The sequence below is a fragment of the Kogia breviceps genome, chromosome 8 (genome assembly GCF_026419965.1).
Source record: "Kogia breviceps isolate mKogBre1 chromosome 8, mKogBre1 haplotype 1, whole genome shotgun sequence".
NCBI classification, from domain to species: Eukaryota; Metazoa; Chordata; class Mammalia; order Artiodactyla; family Physeteridae; genus Kogia; species Kogia breviceps.
The window spans coordinates 21,460,552-21,484,666 of NC_081317.1; the positions used below are offsets into that span (position 1 = coordinate 21,460,552).

General features: G+C 41.1%; 1 protein-coding gene across 8 annotated transcripts in view; it reads left to right on the top strand.

Annotated features, from left to right (window-relative positions):
• The window catches only part of SUSD1 (sushi domain containing 1), a 163,783-nt gene that overhangs the window by 82,970 nt on the left and 56,698 nt on the right, over positions 1–24,115 (top strand). For 4 of the 8 annotated variants that reach the window (XM_067040116.1, XM_067040110.1, XM_067040113.1 and 1 more), the window contains 4 exons: positions 5,491–5,587; positions 9,793–10,051; positions 17,117–17,156; positions 17,258–17,497. In XM_067040116.1, coding sequence (XP_066896217.1) covers positions 5,491–5,587; positions 9,793–10,051; positions 17,117–17,156; positions 17,258–17,433 — 572 coding nt within the window. In that variant the 3' untranslated portion in view covers positions 17,434–17,497. Of the gene's footprint in view, positions 1–5,490; positions 5,588–9,792; positions 10,052–17,116; positions 17,157–17,257; positions 17,498–24,115 lie in introns of those variants that run through there. The other 4 variants (XM_059071554.2, XM_067040111.1, XM_067040117.1 and 1 more) reach the window with 2 other exon arrangements.

Genomic DNA, 24,115 nt, shown 5'->3' on the forward strand with positions numbered 1-24,115 from the left:
TGGATATCTCCCCACTCTTCTCACTGAAAGCATCTGCATCCCTGCTGAGGCCCCACTGAGACAAGATGGTATACCACAGAGGAAAATGGGCTGGATGTGTTATGTTCCTATATTAACGCTAGCTTTTTACAAGATATGGATGGGAAAGTTTCTTTATATCAGAAGCCTAAAAACCAGGGTTTCTGTGTGTTATAGAAGTGGGGGAAGGGTATGCTGCAACTTAACAATTTAATTCAGTGAATACCTATTGATTGGTTATGTACAAAGACCGGTGCCAAGTGCTGAAGGGGAGATAAAGATAAAAAGAAGATTGTTCCTTCTTCCTGGGAAGCCAAGTCTCATAACCTTATTGATGGGGTAGATGCAGCTCACCTTGCAATATCTGATGACTTATGGTATAAGCTCCATTTGCTCTATTGCCATCAATTTCAATTTATCATGCCTTGAGTGGGGGCCGTGGTCCAGTTGGGGAGATGCTGAGGATTAGAAAAGAACCATTGGGTGTCTTTATTTTTATATATTTATTTATATGTATTAGTTCCTTGCATTTACTTGAAGTTTATAGCATAAGGTTGCGACCTTTGTTTAGATCTGGTGCAGATAAAATTTTCTTTTACTTTGGTTCATTTTAATGGGTTTTAGAGGAATTTTAACACATTTGCACTTCTGTTACCTCCTTCCTCTCGTTGATTTTAATAGTTTGCCTACATTAATGGTTTTAACCTTTTGTTTTACATATTACACCCCCAGGTTATTTACTCTTTAATTTTCTTGTCAATATTCTTTTTGACATTTAGACATTTTAAGTTTTCATGTAATCAATTCTATTGATTCTTTTATAGTTTCTGCCTCTGGTCAAGCCAAGAAAAGCTTTCCCCACCCTGAAAATCAGATCAATAATTTTTATTCTCTACTATTTTCAAATGCTTCTTAATTGTTTTGCTTTTCACATTGAAGTTTAGACCCATTTGGAATTTGTTTAGATGCGTGTACAAGGCTAAATTTACATGGTAATTTTTTTTCCCCAGATGATAAGCCAGTTTCCCCATCACCTTTGGAATGACTGTCCAGGCCACACACTATATTCTCATTTATTTATTTGGGTCTCTTTCTCGATTGTCTAGCTTCTTCCATTGCTTTGCCTATCCTGTGCTTGTACCTTCCTATTTCAGTTATTGTAAATTTAGAATATATTTAATATTTTGTAGGGCAAGTCCTGCTTCATTGCTTTTTTCCTGACTCTTCAAAGTTTTCTCACATGGTAGCCTCCGTAATTTCCTTTGTCACTTGCTTCTAGTAGAGAATGGGTATTGTTGACACCTAGGGGTAGTAATGAGTATGTCCCCTCATCTCACATACTCAGGGTGAAAGAACTCCAGCCTAGACTTGACCCATTTCTTGCCTTGGGTCTGATTTGGTTTAAATCAGTAATGAAGCCTATGCAAAGGAGAGCAGATCTGCCATAGACAGCAGTTTGGAGGATGGGAAACAGCACCTTGGAAAATATGGCTGGAAGTTAAGGTTATTTAAACTCAAAAATGTGGCGAAGAACCAGCCTGATGAAGTCCAGGCTTTCACTTTGGAGAGAAAAGGCAGACTGTTTTTAAGGTGGGGAAGGCCTTGAGCAGGCAGAGCAGAAAGCGGTCTAGAAGTCACATGTTGATGGAGTCAACTGCATGGTAGTGGCACATTTAGAGCGGCAGGAATGATGCTGGGACTGAAAAGGGGCAGCGTGGCACAGAACAAGCAGGCGACGGCCTTCCTGCCCCTGCTGTGGGCCCGCCTTCTCCAAGCTGGGCGAGCACTTCGTTCTGCTGTTCCTGGGGTGGGTGAGAAACCTGGTGGTTGTACAAGGTTAGCCAAGAGATTAGAGGACCTAGAATTATTAATCTCAGAGAAGAGCAAACAGAGGAATAACTTGAGCCTAAGGAGAGTTCTCACACAGAAAAGAGTAAACAGTTAATCTCCCCCTGGGCTGAAAACAGGAAATGTGTGATAAAAACCACTTACTTTACTGTGATGACAAAACGTCATGAATGAAAGGGCATTTCATTGATAGCCTGAAGGGCTGAGTGCAGTGATACAGTAAGTCCCCTACATATGAACCTTCAAGGTGTGAGCTTTCAAGAATGAGAACGTGCGTTCACATGTCCAATCATGTAAGTCAGTTCACGTGTCTGGCATACATTGTCACACGTGTGCATCCTCTACAAGTGGTTGTGCTTTTGCCTACTTTACTGTGCAGAACTGTATAGAGTACAGTAGTACGGTATCTTTATTTGAAGCCCAGGATGACCAGAAGCAAGCGTAAAAGCCGCGGTGATGTAGCTGGTACTGCTAAGAAGCGCCAGGAGTTGGAGGCCCAGAGAAAGGATGAAGAGAGACAAGAGGAAAAAGAAGTAACTGAAGAACTGAAGAGATTCACAGCACAGGAAATAGCAAGGAGATTTCCTTTATGTGAGGAGGCACTGTTAGTTTTTGAGGCACAGCACCGGCATGTAGAATGGTACACGAAGGTTGCAACCTCCGTTCAGGATGCAATCCAGTGCTACCATGTCATCTATGACGAAAAGAAAGAGCTACTACCCAGATATCACTGGATCGTTTTTTCAAGAGGGTAGATAGAATTGAATCCAGCAAGGAACCAGAACCTGTGCCGTCAACGTCAGGCCTGAGCGAAACTGCAGCTCGCCCTCGGTCTCCTGTTGCTGACGATCCTTCAGCTCTACCATCTCCCACCCCCTCTCCCTCCCCCAGTCAGTAACTCTTCTTGCCTGTTCACTCGATGCCAGCCCCTGGATGCCAGCTGTTTTACTGTACTACTGTACTTTTCAAGGTACTTTACTGTAAGATTAAACATGTTTTCTTTATTTTTTGTGTTTGTTTTTAAGGCATTATTTGTGTGAAGAGTGTTATAAACCTATTCCAGTACCGTACTATATAGCCAATTGTGTTAGTTGGGTACCTAGGCTAACTTTGTTGGACTTACGAACAAATTGGACTTACAGACTCACTCTTGGAACAGAACTTGTTTGTATGCAGGGGACTTACTGTACTCAAATGCTCACATTTCCCTGGGGAACCTGGTGGGGGCTTTTTAAACTGCATTTTCCCCTCTCCCCATGACCGCTGCTGGAAGCTGGCTGTTGTCTTCCTCAGGGGTGTCAGTTACGGAATCTATTTCTGGACACCTCTTGGAAACAGCATAGACCTTCAACACCGTAGTGTGAGGTCTTAACTGTAGGTGGGGGATTGTTCCCTAACAAACCCACGGATTTATGGAAAACATAATTTGTGTGGCGTCTCTGGGTGACTTTGGAAGAAATTCTAGACTTAGCACTGTTTAATAAGAGCTATAGGGGACTCTCACTCGTCCACCTGATCTTAGATGCCTGGGTTTCCCGGTGGTCGCCCTAGGCCCTCATCTCTTCTCAGATGCATTTATACCTTCCCCCTGGGTAGCCGTAGCCTCTTCTGTTGATGACTGACTCCATATCACCATCACAGTTTGCTCCTAAGCTCTAGACCTGCAGACCTTGATGAATGATGTCACCGCTAACTCAGAGGCCAAAACCAAAACCCAGATTCCTTCCCCTTCCTTATCTTCCACCACCTTCTGTTCCGTCTCAGCCCCACGTGTCTCCTCCATCTGCCCCCTCTTCTCCCTTCCGAGTGCCATCACTCGCTTCAGACCTCAGGCCGGCCTTCTTACCTAGATTTTGGAGAACCTGTGCTTTTGTTCTTTTCCAATTCATCCTTCCAACAGGTGGTCCAAATTGTATTTCTAAAATACACGTCTGCTAAGAATCATTAGATGGCTTCTCATTATTTCTAGGACCTCAGATCTGACCAATACTCACATGTCTCACTTTATTGCCCACTTCTACCCAGCTGGGACTCAACCTTTCGGACACACTGAACTCCTGCAGTTCTGTCTCTGCCCGCACTCTCTCTCACCTCCTGCCCCTGCGTATGTCTGTTTCTGTATTTGATAGGCTCACCCCCCTGCCCTTGGTGTTTTTCCTCTGCACTCCCACCACCCTCTTGTGGAACTTTATCGTAGTTCCAAGCACTGCCTGTTTATAAGACTTTCTCCACTATTAGACTCTGAGCTCCTGGAAAGCAGAAACCATGTCTTCCGTAGCTGTTTCTCCCAGCCTCACACAGAGGTGCATAGAGGTGGCTAATAAATATGTGTTGAAAGGCAGTGTATGAATAACATATGCAGTAGAGCTTTAAAAATTATCTAGGAAGGTCTAAGTTTATATTTATTATAATTTGAATTGAGAATTTCCACCCCAAAGGTATTTTCTAATTGGGTAAATAGAGTCTTGAGTGTCTATTTTGGCCTCTTAGTCCTAATTTCACTATGGCAGGATTCAGAGGAATTTCAGGGGAGGGGGAGGGTTCATATTTTATTCTTTCTCTTTCTCTCTTCCTCCCTCCCTTTATAAATCTCATCCACTTGATAGCACTGTGGAGAAGATTAAATGAGATGAGGCATATATAGGACACATCTATATATGTGTTGTGTGCCCAACACATGTAAGCTGTGTTACTCACAAGGCAGAGTGGCAGCTGGTACATTTATACCATGAATATAACTCCCAGTTAGATGCTAAAATGCTGATGTCAACCAATCAACCAACATTCTCCTCCCTGTGGAATATCTGTTTGGGAAATCTGGTTGCTGGGGAGAGCAAGATAAGGACAGACAGCTGTGTGATTAGAAAGGATCTAGAAGTCTAGGGAATTCCCCGGTGGTCCAGAGATTAGGACTCTGTGCTTTCACTGCCGAGGGCACAGGTTCGATCCCTGGTTGGGGAACTAAGATCCCACGAGCTGCACGGTGCAGCCAATATATATATATATATATATGAAGAAGAAGAATAAATAAACTGTACCTAAAGGATCTAGAAGTCTGATAAGCTGGTCTCCCCACCAAATAAGAACCTATTTACCAAGTTAATTGAAATGCCCACAGCATCCACCATCTGTCAGTGCTGGGGTATCATTTTTAAACAATTGTAATAAAATATATGCAACATAAAATGTACCATTTTAATTATTTTTCAGGACACAATTTATTGGCATTAAGTACATTCACAACGTTGTAAACCATCACCATTATCTATTTCTAAAATGTTTTCATCACCCCAGGCTGAAACTCTGTTGACCATTAAGCAATAACTCCCCATTTCCTACACACCCCCTCAACCCTTGTCGACCTCTCATCTATTTCTGTCTCTATGGATTTACCTGTTCCAGATATTTCATGTAAGTGGAATCATGCAATAGTCGTCCTTCTGTGTCTGGCTTACTTCATTTAGCCTAATGTGTTCAAGATTCATCCATGTCGGAGCATGTGTCTGAATTTGCTCATCTCTTCTTACATGAAAACTTTCCTCCTGATGCCCCATGAGGACCACTTTTCTCGTGCTTATACTCGTTCTGATCATACCCCCTTTCTTCTTTTCAACATGTTTTCAGAGCCTCCCCTTCCAGAAGTAGACTTTTTCATTGTGCACGGAGGGCCTTTACCACGCCTGAGACTGAGGAAAGCCAAGGAGGAAAATGGACCCATCAGGTCAGTAGAGTCCTCTTTTCCATGGCTGCCCAGTGATCTCCATGGAGTGTTTTGAAAACTTTGGTTTGAGTGAGGAGGAGGCTTCTCTTTAGGTGGCTGCACGGGAGTAGTTGAGTCAGTGCAGTCAGTGCCTCATTTTTTGTTTCCTTGGGTACAGACTGGGCCTTTAATTCCAACTAGCACCCTCCCTAATGAGTAGAGAGATTTGTAAAGGACCCGAGACAAGCATTTGGTCAGCTGAGCTCGAGAAATTAAATCTGTTCCATTGGTCATTAGATGAGCACTGGTTGGGTGCCTGTGACATGTCGGGCTATCACTTTGCACTCACGCCTCCAGGTACATCTTTTAGTGATGGTGGATCAGGAGCACCCTTTCATTTACCAAAGACAGAATATATTTTCCTTTATTTAAGGATGATATTGGGGGGGGGTGTGCTGCTTTCTTTTTTATTTATTGAAGTATAGTTGATTTACAATGTTGTTACAGTCTCTGCTGTACAGCAGAGTGACTCAGTTATACACATAGAGACATTCTTTTTTAAAATATTCTTTTCCATTATGGTTTATCACAGGATATTGAATATAGTTCCCTGAGCTATACATCAGGACCTTGTTGTTTATCCATCCTAAAGTAATAGTTTGCATCCACTAACCCCAAACTCCCCGTCCATCCCTCTCCCTCCCCCACTCCCATGTGTGTAGTGATTTCTGGAAGAGTCATTTGGATAATTCTTTTAATTCATTCATGTATTGAGATGTGAGCAAGACACTGAATTGTTAACAACTGCTTCTGGGACTCCAGGTGGTATTAGGATGGAATTAATTTACCTCAGTTGCTACCTTGTGTACTACCTTGTGTACAATTAAGCTTTTTATTTACAAAGGTCACGGCAGGATTAGGAAAGCAGAATTATTCCCTTTTTAGAGAGGAAAATTGAGGTTTGCCTGGAGAGATGAGTAACTTACGGACAGTAACAAATCCAGGAGATGGCAACAACCTGTTTCCTTGACCTAACTTACACTGCCTATGTCTCTCCTGACCCTTCAGTCTAATGACCCTGCTGTACAATCAAGGTAAAATTCATGAGGTATCGCAAAACTATAAAAAAGAAAGTCTACCGATATTATGTGTGTCCATTTGTAATGCAACTTGAGCTTTTTGTGTCTATTAGTTGGAGTTCAGTAAGTGCTCAAAAGTCTTTCCAGGCATGGATATGGTCTAAGTTGTTCTGTTTCTTGATTCCTGACAAGTTACTGGAAGGCATTGTAATTCTGTTGCTATAAGGATAACAGAAGTTGTGATCTCACTGCCTGAGAGAATTTGCAAGACGTATGTGATATTTAGGCCAGATGATTATGTAAGGCAGAAAGAAAAGCCAAATGACAGTCTATCCTTGTGGCTCTGTGCTGGCCAGTGCCTCCAAAACAGGAAGTGGAGATCTGTGAGTCATTCAAGGGAGGGTAGCGGTGAGAAAGAGGGGAGAAGTCCTTCCAGAGCAGTCATGCTCTAAACAGCCACAACTGCTTCCGCAACGTCATCAGGGCTAATTACCAGCAGGCAATTGGGGGGTTTTCTTGGCCCGGCTACCTGGTTTGAGCTGGGGGTAGCAGCACCGCCAGTGTGTGACAGGCCAGAGTCTGCCTTGTACATTGTCAGGGGACAGTGGCTTGGGCACATGGTGGAGCAGGGGCTCTGGGGCCACACCTCCCTTCCTTAGCTTGGTGATCTTGGGTGGATGATGCAGCCTGTGGCTGGGCTCTCTTAATGCTAGTGTCTCCCACACTTGCCAGATTACAAGTGTACCTGGGGTGCTTTATCAGCTGTAGGAATTCTCAGACTCTACTGGAGATTTTGATTCAGTAGGTCTGGGATGGGGGCTGGGAATTTGTACAATTATCAAGCAACTTGGGTGATTATGATCATGCTAATTGGGGAGACTGCTTTATGCATCATGAATGGTGCCACTACTGGGCAACGTTCAGAACCAAAAGAGTTCCGGTGATCCTTGAACTTGCACTTGAATATCACCACCTACATGGAAAGATGAGAGGGACTTGAAGATGTGCTTACAGACAGCATGGAGTCTGCTGCCTATTTACTTTCTTACCTGCAACCATGATTCATAGGGATGTCTTCAAGTCCCCAGGAAAATTTGTTGTTATAAGTGTTCCGTTGTCAGCAGTGGAGGCTTAGGAAATGTTTACTGGTCAGGGCAGTGACAACTCATTGCCCTGCAGGCTTTACTTTGTCCCTTTTGTAGAAAGCCCTATGCTGAAAGTGAACCCAGAAACTTTGTGGAAATCAGGGGCCTGAGGACACCTAGGAATCTGGGGAGCCTTGTTGGTGGATAGTTTCCAAATCCAACACCTGCTGTTGGGGAGGACTCGCTTTTCTTGACCTAGTAACTCATGAGCTCTTAGAAAGCAGGAGATGGGGCATTAGGAATGTGGAGCAGGAAGCGTGTACTTATTGGTAAAATAGAATTATGTGTGCTAATGAGTTTTGGAAATTACCCTAATCGTATTCGGTGCTGATGCATGTTTTTCTTCTTTACTGAAATTTCAACTCGGGAAACATTAGTGAGGAATGAGTCACAGACAAAGAGCTGTGCAAGGATTTGCAAGGATACAAGAGTAAATCATTCAATAAAGACGCAGACGTAGAGAATGGACTTGAGGACACGGGGAGTGGGAAGGGTAAGCTGGGATGAAGAGAGTGGCATGGACATATATACACTACCAAATGTAAAATAGATAGCTAGTGGGAAGCAGCCGCATAGCAGAGGGAGATCAGCTAGGTGCTTTGTGACCACCTAGAGGGGTGGGATAGGGAGGGTGGGAGGGAGATGCAAGAGGGAGGAGATGTGGAGATATATGTATACATATAACTGATTCACTTTGTTATAAAGCAGAAACTAACACACCATTGTAAAGCCATTGTACTCCAATAAAGATGTTAAAAAAGAAAGCATGCCTATGCACTTAAAAAAAAAAAAAAAACAGTAAATCATTCGAATCCCTGCTATCAAGCCTGATAGAAAAAGCAGACATCCCAACACCTACTATACGAGAGGCAGGAGATGAGTCCCAAATAGATGGGAATAAAAAGAAAGGCATGATTCATTCTCAGAGTGTTTTTTTTTTAACATCTTTATTGGAGTATAATTGTTTTACAATGGTATGTTAGTTTCTGCTTTATAACAAAGTGAATCAGTTATACATATATATATCCCCATATCTCTTCCCTCTTGCATCTCCCTCCCTCCCACCCTCCCTATCCCACCCCTCTAGGTGGTCACAAAGCACTTAGATGATCTCCCTGTGCTATGCAGCTGCTTCCCACTAGCTATCTATTTTACATTTGGTAGTGTATATATGTCCATGCCACTCTCTCACTTTGTCACAGCTTACCCTTGCCCCTCCCCATATCCTCAAGTCCATGCTCTAGTAGGTCTCTCAGAGTGTTTTTGTTCTTACACTTCCTTTCACTGACAGATTTTCTATTTGGTGGTATAAATAATACTAAAACACATGACAAAAATGACACCTGATTGCTAGCGTGTTTCTTTGTCCACATCTAGGGAACATATGAGATTTTCCCTTTCCGGCTCTTTCAGGATATTGTCAGACTAGATGAACTCATGGTGATCTGTACTCTATGCTTCTCATTCATTTCACAAGAACTCTGGTATCAGTACGTGAACTGGAGGGAATGTAAATCACATGAGTTCCGTTTTAGGTACCCCATGTGATTGCATGGGACCTTTTTGCAGACTTAGTGCATTAACTCTTGTAGGCATTTGGCCTCCATGTGACTGCTAAACCCTTTCCACAGCTGGGCTTTATTTGCCCATGTGAAAATCACTGATTAGATCAACTTTAAGACACATATACTCCAGGCAGTTATACGTGCAGCAACTTCTCCCAGCTAAAGAGGATTTACCAGATAGCCATCTGCAGCCAGAACTTGGAGAGATCCCTCACCCAGTGTCATCTGGCATTAACACTGTTGGTTCCAACTGGAGTTCCATGACTATGGGAGCTGTCAGACTGTAAATCCCACACAGGCAAGGACTTTTATCCAGTGTTGCATCTCCAGTGTTTAGAAAAGTGTTGATCTCATAGCAGGTGCTCAACAAATACAAATAAATGAATGAACGAATCCCCCAAGCAAGGATCTGATAGACATTTTCACTTCTCTTCCAGTTCATATCAGGTGTTAGTGCTTCCCCTGGCCCTCCAAAGCACATTTGTTTGTGATTCTGAAGAGGCTACCTCATTCTTTAGCAATGCTTCTGGTGCTGATGGATATGTGACGGCAGAACTGCTGGCCAAGGATGTTCCCGATGATGCCATGGAGATATCTATTGGAGACAGGCTGTACTATGGGAAATATTATAATGCACCCTTGAAAATAGGGAATGATTACTGCATTATATTACGAATCACAAGTGAATGGAATAAGGTATATTTCTTTAAAAACTCTTGTGAATTCTATATTTTCCTCTTCATGTGAAATTTAAATATTTGAACATTTGTTTTCCCAATATTTCAGATGAACACTGCTTGTAAGAACAATAAGAATGTGTTGAATCTTTTCACTTTATAAAGGATGGGCAGGTGAAACCTTTTTGGAGGTTGATATTCTGAACTTGCTGGGGGACCTGTTTGGACTGAACTAGTTTGGGTTCTTCTTAAGCTTCACGAATGCCCTCATCCTATTACACTGCTGAAGCCTGAGTTGGACAGGAACATCTAGATCTTTCTGTCACTTTCCCGTACTCCTGCCCAACTGCTGCCTCTCCTCATCCTCCAGGAAGCCAGCAGGAGGGGCAGATTAAGCTCAGCACTATTTTCTGACTCTATTTTCTGCTTCCGTTATTTCCTTGGCTATTGCGTAAGCCTCACTCTCCTCTCTCCATCCTTAGAAAGGCTATGTTTTTCCAGTGCTGGTTCTTTCTTGAGACATAAAACCATATATTCATTACAGAATGAATAGATGGGGACTTCCCTGGTGGTCCAGTGGTTAAGACTCCATGCTTCCAATGCAGTGGGGCGCGGGTTTGATCCCTGGTCAGGGAACTGAGATCCCATCTACCATGCAGTGCGGCAAAAAAAAAAAAAAAAGAATGACTAAATATAATGAGCTGGACAAGCAGAATAGCAAGAGCTGGATGGGTCAGTCAGAGGCGGAAGATCTAGAAGAAACATTGTGATGGTTGCCCCAGGAGGACTCAAGGTTTGGTATCAATTCATATCGGTTGTTAATGGAAACTAGAAAAAGTAATATTAATAGAGACATCTCTTGGCTGATGAATTTGAGCCATCTTGCATGTAAGGTTCATCACATATTTAAAACTGAAACACGCAATTAAATTTTGTATAGGACACAAGTCAAATGAGCCATTATCATGCTTGATATAAAACTAAGAATATGTCCAAGTAGCAAAAAGTTCTGGTGATGTTTTGTGGCAATTACGTAGGGATTAAGAACTGGAAGACTAAAGTCCAGAATATATTGCCCTGAATTTGTTCCAAAGGTGTTTATGACTTAGACAAGGCCTCCTTGCTGGAAAATTACCCGGAGATCCTGACTTGGTGTTTCTAGCCATAGACAACACTGGCAGTACCATATGTGTGCAACTTAGAGATTGCTCAGAGAGCTGCTGTCTCAGATTGAGACTTTGGTCTGGGAGGGTATATTAGTTATTTTGGGCTGCCATTTCAAAATACCATAGACTGCGTGGCTTAAACAACAGACATTTATTTCTCATCACTCTGGAGACAGGGAAGTCCAAGATTAAGGTGCAGGCTGCTTTGGTTTCCCGGGGAGGACCCTCTTCCTGGCTTGCAGACAGCTGCCTTCTTGCTGTGTCCTCATGTGGTGGGGACTGAGTGAGTTCTGATCAGTCTTCCTCATCTTATGGACCCTGATCCCATCATGTGGGCCCTACCCTCATGACCTCATCTAAACCTAATTACATTCCAAAGGCCCTACCTCCAAATAACATCACATTGGGGGTTAGGTCTTCAATATGAATCAATATCAATTTGGGGCACAGAGGGAATGAAGTGGGAGGTTACGTTAAGAATTCTAGTTTATAGGGAACTTTCCTGCGATGTCATTGTTGCCTCTTTTTCATACAGCTAAGTGGAACACGTGCTTGTTCTTTGAAATAATTTATATTTGGACTCACATATTTGAATTGCTATTACTTCCCCTGTGGGTTTCAAATATATTAGTGTTCCAGTCATATTAAAATCAGTAGTGATTTATTTATTTATTTTTCTTTTTAAAACAGCTTTACTGAGATGCGATTCATATAATTCTAAAGTGTACAATTCAATAGTTTTTAATATATTTACAAGATGGTGGTAATGCAACGATCACCATCTAATACTCAGACATTTAGCAGTGATTATTTCTAATATTTATTTTTAATTGTGGTAAAATACACATAAAATTTACCATCTTAACAATTTTTAAACTAATAATTTGGTAGTGTCGAGTACACTTACACTGTTAAGAAACCAATCTTCAGAACTTTTCATCTTGTAAGACTGAAACTCTGTACCCATTAAACAACCCCCTATTCCTCCTCTTCTTCCCCAACTCCTGGCAACTACCCTTTTGCTTTCTGTCTCTATGAATTTGACTAGTTACCTTGTATAAGTAGAATCATACAGTATTTATCCGTTTGTGATTATCTTATTTCATTTAGCATAATGTCTTCAAGGGTCACTCATGCTGTAGCATGTTTCAGAATTTCCTTTCTTTTTAAGGCTGAATAATATTGCATTGTATGTATGGACAAACATTTTGTTTATCCATGATCTGTAGATGGACACTTGGGTTGCTTCCATCTTTCTGGCTTTTGCAAATAATGCTGCTGTGACCATGGGTGTTCAAATATCTCTTTGAGTCTCTGCTTTCACTTCTTTAGGGTATATACCCTCAAGTGGAATTGTTGGATCGTTTGGTAATTTTATTTTTAAATTCTTTTTGAAGATCCCCATACAGTTTTCCATAGCCACTGCACCATTTTACACTCCCACCGACAGTGCACAAGCGTTCCATTTTCTCCACATCCTCCCCAACACTTGCTGTTTTCTGTTTTAATCATGGCCTTCCTAATGGATGTGAGGTGGCTTCTCATTGTGGTTTTGGTTTGCATTTCCATAATGATTTATGATGTTGAGCATGTTTTCAGGTACGTTTGACAATTAGTATCTCTTCTTTGGAGAAATGTTTATTCAAGTCCTTTGGCCATCTCTGAAGTGATTTATTTCTTTGTTGTTGAGTTTTAGGAGCTTGCTATATATTCTGGATATGTGATTTACAAATATTTTTTCCCATTATGTGAGTTGCCTTTTTACTCTGTTGATAGTGTCCTTTGATGCAAAAAAGTTCTTAATTTTGATGAAATCCAATTTGCTTATTTTTTCTTTTGTCTCCTATGCTTTTGGTGTCATATCTAAGAAATCATTGCCAAATGTAATTTCCCGAAGCTTTTCCTTTGTGTTTTCTTCTAAGAGTTTTAAGTCTTATATTTAGGCTTGATCCATTTTGAGTTAATTTTTGTATATGTTGTTAGGTAATGGTCCTACTTCATTCTTTTGCGTGTGGTTATCCAGTTTTCCCAGCACCATTTTTTGAAGATTTCCTTTGCCCATTGAATGGTCTAGGTACTTTTGTCAGAAGTCATTTGAGGGAATTCTCTGGCGGTCCAGTAATTAGGACTCCACGCTTCCACTGCAGGAGGCATGGGTTCGATCCCTGGTCGGGGAACTAAGATCCCGCGTGCTGTGAGGTGCAGCCAAAAAAAAAAATGTCATTTGATATATATGCAAGAGTTTATTTCTGGGCTCTCTATACTATTCCATTGGTTTATATGTCTGTCCTTAGGCCAGTACCACACTTTTTAAATTATTATTAATTTTTATTGGAGTATAGTTGATTTACAATGTTGTGTTAGTTTCTGCTGTACAGCAAAGTGAATCAGTTACACATATACATATATCCACTCTTTTTTAGGTTCTTTTCCCCTATAGGTCATTGCAGAGTATTGAGTAGAGTTCCCTGTGCTATATACTAGGTTCTTAGTACTGCACCGTTTTGATTACTGTAGCTTTGTAAATCAGGAAGTGTGAGTTTTCCAGTTCCCCTTTTTGTTTTTCCTTCTGTGTATCTGTCCCAATAAACATCATTACAATGTTCCAAGTTGTCAAGACAGAAATCTAGGAATAATTCTTGTCTCCTCCCTTTTTTCTTATCTTCTTGTGCAGTCCATCATTAAATTGTGTCAGTTCTATCACATTAATGCCATTTAAGATCATCCTTTTATCTCTTTCATTAACAATGTTTTAGCTTTTGACATCTCTGGTCTGAACATCAATTTTCTAACTCATTTTCTTGTCTCTTATTCTACCTATCTCCTTGCTCCAAACTACTGCCATCATGTATTTTATAAAATGCACATCTGATCAAGGCACTCCATTTTAATGAACTCCCTTCTTCACCTGGCCATTTCAATTTCTCTCTTTTAATACACTCAGTTCCCTAGTAACTGCCTTGCTGTTTGAGGTCCTTTTTCTTCCTCAGTGTCTTGAGCTATACCCTTCACTGGTTTCTCTTGCATATTATCTTTTATTTTAATTAATTAATTATTTAATTAACATCCTTATTGGAGTATAATTGCTTTACGATGGTGTGTTAGCTTCTGGTTTTTAACAAAGTGAATCAGTTATACATATACATATATCCCCATATCTCATCCTTCTTGCGTATCCCTCCCACCCTCCCTATTCCACCCCTCTAGGTGGTCACAAAGCACCGAGCTGATCTCCCTGTGCTATGTGGCTGCTTCCCACTAGCTCTGTTTTACATTTGGTAGTGTATATAAGTCCATGCTACTCTCTCACTTCGTCCCAGCTTACCCTTCCCCCTCCCTGTGTCCTCAAGTCCATTCTCTATGTCTGCATCTTTATTCATGTCCTGCACCTAGGTTCTTCAGAACCTTTTTTTTTTTTTAAATTCCATATATATGTGTTAGCATACGGTATTTGTTTTTCTCCTTCTGACTTACTTCACTCTGTGTGACAGCTCCATCCACCTCACTACAAATAACTCAATTTTGTTTCTTTTTATGGCTGAGTAATATTCCATTGTATATATGTGCCAAATCTTCTGTATCCATTCATCTGACAATGGACACTTAGGTTGCTTCCATGTCCTGGCTATTGTAAATAGAGCTGCAATGAACATTGTGGTACATGACTCTTTTTGAATTATGGTATTTTCAGGGTATATGCCCAGTAGTGGGATTGCTGGGTCATATGGTAGTTCTATTTTTAGTTTTTTAAGGAACGTCCATACTGTTCTCTATAGTGGCTGTATCAATTTACATTCCCACCAACAGTGCAAGAGTGTTCCCTTTTCTCCACACGCTCTCTAGCATTTATTGTTTGTAGATTTTTTGATGATGGCCATTCTGACTGGTGTGAGGTGATACCTCATTGTAGTTTTGATTTGCATTTCTCTAATGATTAGTGATGTTGAGCATTCTTTGTTGGCAATCTGTATATCTTCCTTGGAGAAATGTCTATTTAGGTCTTCTGCCCATTTTGGATTGGGTTGTTTGTTTTTTGATATTGAGTTGCATGAGCTGCTTGTAAATTTAGGAGATTAATCCTTTGTCAGTTGTTTCATTTGCAAATATTTTCTCCCATTCTGAGGGTTGTCTCTTTGTCTTTTTTATGTTTTCTTTTGCTGTGCAAAAGCTTCTAAGTTTCATGAGGTCCCATTTGTTTATTTTTGTTTTTATTTCCATTTCTCTAGGAGGTGAGTCAAAGAGGCTCTTGCTGTGATTTATGTCATAGAGTGTTCTGCCTGTGTTTTCCTGTAGGAGTCTTATAGTGTCTGACCTTACATTTAGGTCTTTAATCCACTTTGAGTTTATTTTTGTGTATGGTGTTAGGAAGTATTCTAATTTCATTCTTTACATGTAGCTGTCCAGTTTTCCCAGCACCACTTATTGAAGAAGCTGTCTTTTCTCCATTGTATATTCTTGCCTCCTTTATCAAAAATAAGGTGACCATATGTGCGTGGGTTTATCACTGGGCTTTCTATCCTGTTCCATTGATCTGTATTTCTGTTTTTCTGCCAGTACCATGTTGTGTTGATTACTGTAGCTTTGTAGTATAGTATAAAGTCTGGGAGCCTGATTCCTCCAGCTCTGTTTTTCTTTCTCAAGATTGCTTTGGCTATTGGGGTTTTTTTTGTATGTTTCCATACAAATTGTGAAATTTTTTGTTCCATTTCTGTGAAAAATGCCATTGGTAGTTTGATAGGGATTGCATTGAATCTGTAGATTGCTTTTGGTAGTATAGTCATTTTCACAATGTTGATTCTTCCAATCCAAGAACATGGTATATCTCTCCATCTAGTTGTATCATCTTTAATTTCTTTCATAAGTGTCTTATAGTTTTCTGCATACAGGTCTTTTGTCTCCTTAGGGAGGTTTATTCCTAGGTATTTTATTCTTTTTGTTGAAGTGGTAAATGGGAGTGTTTCCTTAATTTCTCCTTCAGATTTTTCATCATTAGTGTATAGGAACTGCATGTTATCTTTTATTAAATGCACTTGATGCACTAAGCATCAAGGCAAAATTTAGTCACATTCAGAACCTTGTGGCCATTTTAAGCTTTTCCCAGAATTTATCAGTGTAAATATAGTTTTTCAATTTTTAATAAAATAAACCCAGAATGACTAAGGTTGTCACTTGAAAGAGAATTACTTAATGAAGTTGAAGTGATCTTTCTCTAACCTCTACTATTTGGTTTCCTCTGGGGAATTTTTTGCTGACTTTTATCATAGATCAATGGTAATCCTAGCATCCCTAATGGACAAATATGCCTATAATATCAGCAGGGGAGAAGAAGAGAAGGTATTTCATTCCAATGAGTTTGTGGGTTGCTACTACCGTGGATGAGCTTTCATACATGTTTCTTTAGCTTTCTTCCTGGTTCTTGGCTATGTTTTGGGTAACTGAGGTTGCCTGGTAAATATCATCTAGATTAGTGAAGTATTCATATATACCAGGCCGTCTCATAGCCTTGCACATAACATGCATCACTACTTCTTGCTGAACCTGGATGTGACCCCAGAATCCTTTTCAACGTACTGTAGTTCTCCAGGCAGTCAGTGCCAGTTGCTGAGAGCTGGCAAGAGGAATGGAACTTACCACCATCCCTGCTCTTTCCTCATAGCATGTGCTTCCTGAGATCCATTGGAAAGCTTTAGGGTCATCCATTCCTAGGGTCACTTCTGTCTCTGCTGCCCACGCCAGTCCCTTTGAACACTTGGTGATCATAAGGCTAAATTGTAAGATGTTAGAGCTAGAAGAGATTTTAAAGATCGCGTGGTCCAAAATAAGAGATAAAACCCTGCAACTTGGAGGGCTAAAGTGTGTTATTTAAACTGACATCACATGCCACCCAATTATATGTGTTGCTGTGTTTTCCTTTATAGGTGAGAAGAAGCTCCTGTGCAGTTTGGGCTCAGGTAAAAGGTAAAACCATTTTCTGCCTAAGACTGCTCTCCTTATTTCTCCTCTGTCCACTCTGCAGCATCAAGTGTATGTTAATGAGATTTCTTTTTAAATTGTCACAGGTGACAAAAACGCATCTCAGTCTAGCCTACAAAAAGCCATAGCTGAAAAGGATGGGGTGTGGGAACTTATGGAATTAGAACCAGAGTGGCATCACCAGGGCTCCAGAAACTGGGACTTGGGACTCAACACCATAAGTAGGACTGTCGCTTTCTATCTGTCTCTGTCTCCTCTCTAAGTGTGAGTTGGCCTCATTTTCTTCTACTATAAGCTATGTGGTGGTGGTGGTGGTGGGGAACCAGCTGCCCCAGCTTAGCCACTTCAGTGGGAACAGACAGTTTTTCAATTCAGGGAGTCTCTTCTCCTAGCTAAGTGACTCTCCATTGGATGAATCACTATTAAGAGGAGATAGGGTAGTATGATTAGCCTACCTTGGGTTTGGGGCTTACTGGTATGGCTGGTTGGGGGCAGATCAATGTGATCAGCAACCTCACCGGGGTTGCACTGAGAGGGGGACATGATCCCCATCAGGAAGAGGCACAGAAAACCACGTTGGCAGACCAAAACAAAGAGCCACAGGCAGTCCACTACTTTCAACCATTTGGCTACTTAGCATGTGCACACACATACACATACACTATTTAGAAAAACACCCTCCGTTCAGAAAGTGAAATTATCCTCCATACAACCAAAAATGGAACCCAAGTAGAAGACAGCTCATAGGTGGGTCTCTTACTGAATCCATCTCCAAGACCAGGGTTCCTGGGGATGATCCGTCCCTCTTGATCTAATTAATCTAGATGTGCTTCTCATGATCTGTTAGCAATCTATGATTAAATGCCAAACTTAACCATTCTCCAACTACAGTATATAATATGAAAGGGAAAGGTGGATAATCACAATAAGTACGTTCATTTAGAAAGGAAGAAAAGATAAAGAATGGTGCAGTGGCCAGGGGGCCCATAACAAGGACCACATCCTGCTGGACAGGAAAAACAAGCATCTCCTGCCCTGGCAGCAGAATGGTTCACTTGGTCAGTTCGTTTGGCTGCTTCGGGCTCTGCCTGATGGGAGAGCAGCCTTGTCTCTTTCCTCCAGAGACTTCCCTAAGAGATGCAGAGAGAAGGAGCCCCACTGAGTGCCTACAACTTAAACCTTCTGCTTCGTGGGAGCAGTTATCTGGGTGGCGGACTTGCCTTAGGGATTGAGCAATCACAGGTCCTTGTTTGCAAGGCTGGGATTTCCCTGGCAGTACATTTCTTTAAACCAGCAGGCAGCCAGCCACTGTATTTGATTCATAAGAATTCCATTAGTTTGTAGCTAATACCAGAAATCTTGTCAAGTTTATGACCTTTTGAGTCTGGAACTTTTCCTTGTGGTTCATGAATCCTAGCAACAGCCTGAGGAATTCTGCTCTTAGCCGAGTATCGGTTTAACTCCTTACATCCTGTCCCTCACCTCAGAGCATCATAAAACAATAGGCTGGGGTGCTTCCAGGAGGGTTCCAGTGGATGGCGCCTTACAGTTGGGGGATTTGTTACCCTGTCTGTAGAGGATACCTAGCAGGAAATGTTTGGGAGGAACCTGGAGAAATAAGCTTCCTTCGTTTTCTGCTTATCTCCTAATCTCATTTCCCATGTCTTTATCTCTACTCACACCAACTTCAACAAGGGTAGGATCTTGGATTGCAGATTGCCAGGCAGCAAGGGCCTCTCTCTCTTTTTTCAATTTTCTTGAGAAAATAATTTACGTATAACGTTGTGTGAATTTAAGGTGTACAATGTGATGATTTGATTCATGTACTTATTGCAAAATGATTACTGCAGTAAGGTTAGTTAATACCCCCATTACCTCACATAATCACCATATATATGTGTAATTTTTATTTATAGGTATATGTATATATTTATATATATAATTTGTGTATATGTATGTGTGAATATTTAAAATCTACTCTCCTAACATCTTCAAGTGTGCAATATAGTACTGTTAACTACAGTCAACATGCTGTACATTAGAATATGTCCCAGAACTTAATTATCTTACAGCTGGAAGTTTGTACCCTTTGACCATCATCTCCCCATTTCCCCCACCCCCTAGCCCCTGGCAACCACTGTTCTGTTCTCTATTTCCATGAATTCAGCTTTTTTAGATTCCATGTATAAGGGAGATCATTCTGTATTTATCTTTCTCTGTCTGACTCATTTCACTTAGCATTCTAAGTGAGGGCCTCCTTTTTTTTTTTTGCATTTTCTCTCTCTATATTTTTAACATCTTTATTGGAGTATAATTGCTTTACAATGGTGTGTTAGTTTCCGCTTTATAACAAAGTGAATCAGCTATACATATACATATATCCCCATATCTCCTCCCTCTTGCGTCTCTCTCCCACCCCCCCTATCCCACCCCTCTCGGTGGTCACAAAGCACCTAGCTGATCTCCCTGTGCTATGCGGCTGCTTCCCACTAGCTATCTGTTTTACATTTGGTAGTGTATATATGTCCATGAGTGAGGGCCTCTCTTAACAAAGATGTGTGCTGTTACGTTTCTGCATGCAGATAGACTAAGCCCCCTTTCTTAGAATTGAATGATGGCCACCAGAAACAATCACTCATTCCAACATTTGGAAATTTTTCTGCCAATCCATTCCCTGAAGCTTTAAAGGTGGGATGGAGTTCCTACAGGAAAAGAAGTGCTTTTACCAGAAGAATGGAGATGTGCAAGCGTCATGGACAGGCACAGATACAATAGCTTCCAGAATCCACTGCTTTCAGCAGCTGTTCAGTGTGATTAACAAACTCAAACTGAGTAGAAGAAATGGCCAAAAAGCTGGCTACAGTCATTCTACTGTGATTAAGTTAACAGGAAGGATTTTGCTTTGGAAATATCTAAGTGGCTTTTGGCAGTGCTTTTTTCCCCTCATGTTGAAAGAGAGCCTGAACCTTTGAATTCAAGCTACTGGAAAGAGCTGAGATAATAGAAAACCCAGTTATATTGAAATTTTGAAGGCAGCTCCAGCAGATATACATTTACATACAGAATGGGTTGTGCGCCCACCTGGCAGTCTCCTTTTGCAAAAATTTTGGAGCCTGCCGTTTCAGAAAGTAATTTGGAGAGAACTAGGATTCAAATAAGTCCTCAAATTGTTTCAGTTCACTTGTGCCAAACAACAGCCCCATTCTTGCCTTTGCCCTCTGATGAATTATGCTATTTACCTTTTACACGATGCCCCTAAAAGAGCTTTGAGATGACTGTCAGGGAGCCAGCAGTCAGTTTGATGGGAAATGCAGAAGCCCGGGCTTCTTTGCCCGAGTCCTGCTACTAATCAGCTGAGTGACCTGGAAAGTATATTTAACTTGGCTGGTTCTCTGTTGCCTTCCTCCAAGATCTCTGCGATCCCTTCCAGCCACAAAGTACTATCATTCTGTGCTTTCTTGAGTCCCAGAGCAAGGTCATTTGATATATGTGAGATGATGATAAACTGTAATCAGGGAACATCCTTTAGTCATAGGCATGAAAGCTCTGAGTCATTAGTGACTACTCCTCTTTCTCATTTAGCCCACATTTTGCACTTGGGCAAAACCTCTCTGATTGTCATTTCTGTGTTCACTCCCTGAGCAGAGGCGTTTGGATGACTGGCCAAGCCTCTTTCTCATCTCCCATCACAGTGTTCAGGCTTCCCTCTTCACTCAAGCCTACACTACCACCTGACATGTTCCCTCCACAGATCTCCAGTATTTATTTTTCTGGTTTCCAAGGCCTCAGTTGGACACCAATGTGCCCTTCTGATTGCATCTCTCATTCTTCTCCATTCAAACCGATGTGCCAGCTCTTCTCTGGATATGGCCCATGCTTTCTCTCCTTAATGTCTTGCTCATATGATTATGTACTTACTTCCACCTGGATTGCCCTATAACCTTCCTGTAATTTCTGTTTATTACAACCCTTCCTGTTCAAGATTAAAATCAAATGCCATCTCCTCCTTGACACTTTTTAAAATTTCCTCAACAGGGCAGGATCTCTCTCCCTCCCTCTCTTTAGCCATTCTGTCATACTTTTGAGTCACTGGTATACTTGTTTTTTCTTACTAGATTTCATACCCTTGAGAGAGAGCATTTGAAGGGCTGGAGCAGTGCCTGGCACACAGTAGGTGCTCAATCAGAATTTATTGAATTATTGAATGATTTGCAGTTTGCAGACAAGCAAAAGTTGAATGATTACTGGGGAACCAACAGTACAGTCTGGTGAGAAAAGAAGCATAGTGGGTGCAATACTTATCAAATAAGCCAGAGAAGATTAACATCAAGGTATAAGCCTAGTGTGTACATTATGAATATGCTATGTGCATGCATGTATACACGTATACACTCACACTCATTTTATTTTATTTTTTTTAACATCTTTATTGGAGTATAATTGCTTTACAATGTTGTGTTAGTTTTTGCTGTATAACAAAGTGAATCAACTATATGTGTACATATATCCCCATATCCCCTGCCTCTTGTGTCTCCTTCCTACCCTCCTTATCCCACCCCTCTAGGTGGTCACAAAGCACTGAGCTGATCTCCCTGTGCTATGCGGCTGCTTCCCACTAGCTATCTATTTTACATTTGGTAGTGTATATTTGTCCATGCCACTCTCTCACTTTGTCCCAGCTTACCCTTCCCCCTCCCCGTGTCCTCAAGTCCATTCTCTATGTCTGCGTCTTTATTCATGTCCTGCACCTAGGTTCTTCAGGACCTTTTTTTTTTTTAAGATTCTATATATATGTGTTAGCATACGGTATTTGTTTTTCTCTTTCTGACTTACTTCACTCTGTATGACAGAGTCTAGGTCCATCCACCTCACTACAAATAACTCAATTTTGTTTCTTTTTATGGCAGAGTAATATTCCATTGTATATATGTGCCACATCTTCTTTATCCATTCATCTGTTGATGGACACTTAGGTTGCTTCCATGTCCTGGCTATTGTAAATAGAGCTGCAATGAACATTTTGGTACATGATTCTTTGAATTATGGTTTTCTCAGAGTATATGCCCAGTAGTGGGATTGCTGGGTCATATGGTAGTTCTATTTTTAGTTTTTTAAGAAACCTCCATACTGTTGTCCATAGCTGCTGTATCAATTTACATTCCCACCAACTGTGCAAGAGGGTTCCCTTTTCTCCACACCCTCTCCAGCATTTATTGTTTGCAGATTTTTTGATGATGGCCATTCTGACTGGCGTGAGGTGATACCTCACTGTAGTTTTGATTTGCATTTCTCTAATGATTAGTGATGTTGAGCATCCTTTCATGTGTTTGTTGGCAATCTGTATATCTTCTTTGGAGAAATGTCTATTTAGGTCTTCTGCCCATTTTTGGATTGGGTTGTTTGTTTTTTTTGATATTGAGCTGCATGAGCTGCTTGTATATTTTGGAGATTAATCCTTTGTCAGTTGCTTCATTTGCAAATATTTTCTGTCATTCAGAGGGTTGTCTTTTTGTCTTGTTTATGGTTTCCTTTGCTGTGCAAAAGCCTTTAAGTTTCATTAGGTCCCATTTGTTTATTTTTGTTTTTATTTCCATTTCTCTAGGAGGAGGTGGGTCAAAAAGGATCTTGCTGTGATTTATGTCAGAGTGTTCTTCCTGTGTTTTCCTCTAAGAGTTTTATAGTGTCTGGCCTTGCATTTAGGTCTTTAATCCGTTTTGAGTTTATTTTTGTATATGATGTTAGGAAGTCACACTCATTTTAAACCTTCATAATAGTGGTAGGAAGAATTCTAATACGGCCTCACAAATTCGTGGTCCTTGGGGTACACCCACTTTCTCTCAGTTATTCATTCAAAGGCCATTCTAGTTATTGCTGTAAAAGGATTTGAAGATGTAATTAATGTAATTAATCTCCCCCAATAGGGAAATTATCCAGATGGACCTGACCTAATCACATTAGCCCTTTAAATCTATGTCTAGAAGTCAAAGACAGGGGAAATTGGAGATTCCAAGGGAGAGATGGATTTGACATAAGGGTTTCTCCTGCTGGCTTTGAAGATGGAGAGGACCATGTGGCAGGGATGTGGGCAGCCTGTAGGAGCTGAGTGGCCCCTGGCTGACGGCCAGTAAGAATACGGCGACCTCAGTCCTACAACTGCAAGGAACTGAATTTAGCCCACAACCTGCATGAGCTTGGAAGCAGATTCTTCCCCGCAGCCTCCAGAGGGAAATTCAGCCCTCTCAACATCTTTATTTCAGCCCTGTAAGAGCCTGAGCTGAGGACCCAGTCACAGTGTGCCTGAACTTCTGACCCATGGAACTATGAGCTAATAAATGGCTGCTACTGCTAAGTTTATGGTAATTTGTTAAGCTGCAATAGAGAAGGAATTCAGTAATGTTGTTGACTCATCAGTCTTTACTTATCTCTAAATTAGTTTTCTACTTTGATCTCCTTTGCCATCTCCTACTCCACAGGGGATTCAAGCAAGGAAACCCTAGAATAGCAGAGAGAAATTTAACACACTAAATAGAAGTCACGGTGCTAATTATCTGTGCCTTTTGGAGAACAGAATTGTTGCTTTCAGGAAATGACCCTGCTGGTGTAAATTCATGAAAAAATGCCCACAGCCATAGGAAGTCCTCAAGCTGTCACAAAGTCTGAGAGTAGGAATAGGGCCTTTCTAACTGGCTCTTCAACACCTGTGATATTTCCACTAGTGAAAAGTTTCAAGATAAGCCCAGGGAATCCTTATCACTCATCCTGAGCACTATACCTCTTCGGGGAGCCACCCTACAGAGACTGGTGGAGTTTAAGCCTAATGGATTTACTCGCTTTAAGAATGAATCACTGAGAACCTGGGATATAACACATGGTTCACTCACTTGGGTTTCTAAAAGAATATTCTATAAGTGATTGAGAAGAAAAATAAGTATGGTTTCACGACA